The 556-nt window shown below is 45.1% G+C and overlaps 1 protein-coding gene across 1 annotated transcript in view; it reads right to left on the reverse strand.

The window, feature by feature from the left end:
• AHCYL2 (adenosylhomocysteinase like 2) overlaps window positions 1-556 on the reverse strand; it is a 230,819-nt gene that overhangs the window by 31,329 nt on the left and 198,934 nt on the right. The window contains exon 6 of the mRNA XM_042782897.1: window positions 343-437. Coding sequence (XP_042638831.1) covers window positions 343-437 — 95 coding nt within the window. The remainder of the gene's footprint in view (window positions 1-342; window positions 438-556) is intronic.

The raw sequence follows: 556 nt of genomic DNA on the forward strand, positions 1-556 counted from the left end.
TTTTTTTTTTTTTTTTTTTTTTTGGGGAGAGTGGGCAGTGGTACGGAATGGAAACTCATTACCCTCACATTTTAACCAGTCATGTGTGGATCCTGAGCCAAATTTTACCATTACTGATGAATATGAAGCCTCCAGGATCCTCAATCAAGGCACTTTAAAGCCTTCAGTTCCCTTGGGGTACCCTTAAGCATATACATCTAGTAGTTCTGCTGGAAGCACAAGTACATCAGGTAGAAAAGAAGCCACTTTCTTTCCTTATGGTTGGCAAACCCTCTTCCAGGCCACAGGCTCCCTGCACCCCCTAAAACCCAATGGAATTGTGTTAGCAGAAGCCTGACCCACCATGTTTGGTTGCCAGCCCTCCACGTTCACACATCTATCAATGCACCACCAAAAGTCATCTTCTGACTCTCCTTTCCAGGCAAAGACAGGAAATCCTGAGAAAAAGGAACAAAGAAAAACCATCAAAGCCTGAAAAAAAGGGCTGGCCCCAAACCCTGGCAGTAGGATGCTGACTTCTCCCAATTCTAAACTCGCTGTCTGCTGTACTCCTTGC

The sequence above is a fragment of the Orycteropus afer genome, unplaced genomic scaffold (assembly GCF_000298275.1).
Source record: "Orycteropus afer afer isolate SDZICR_OR568_19922 unplaced genomic scaffold, OryAfe1.0 scaffold00501, whole genome shotgun sequence".
In the NCBI taxonomy this organism is placed as follows: domain Eukaryota; kingdom Metazoa; phylum Chordata; class Mammalia; order Tubulidentata; family Orycteropodidae; genus Orycteropus; species Orycteropus afer.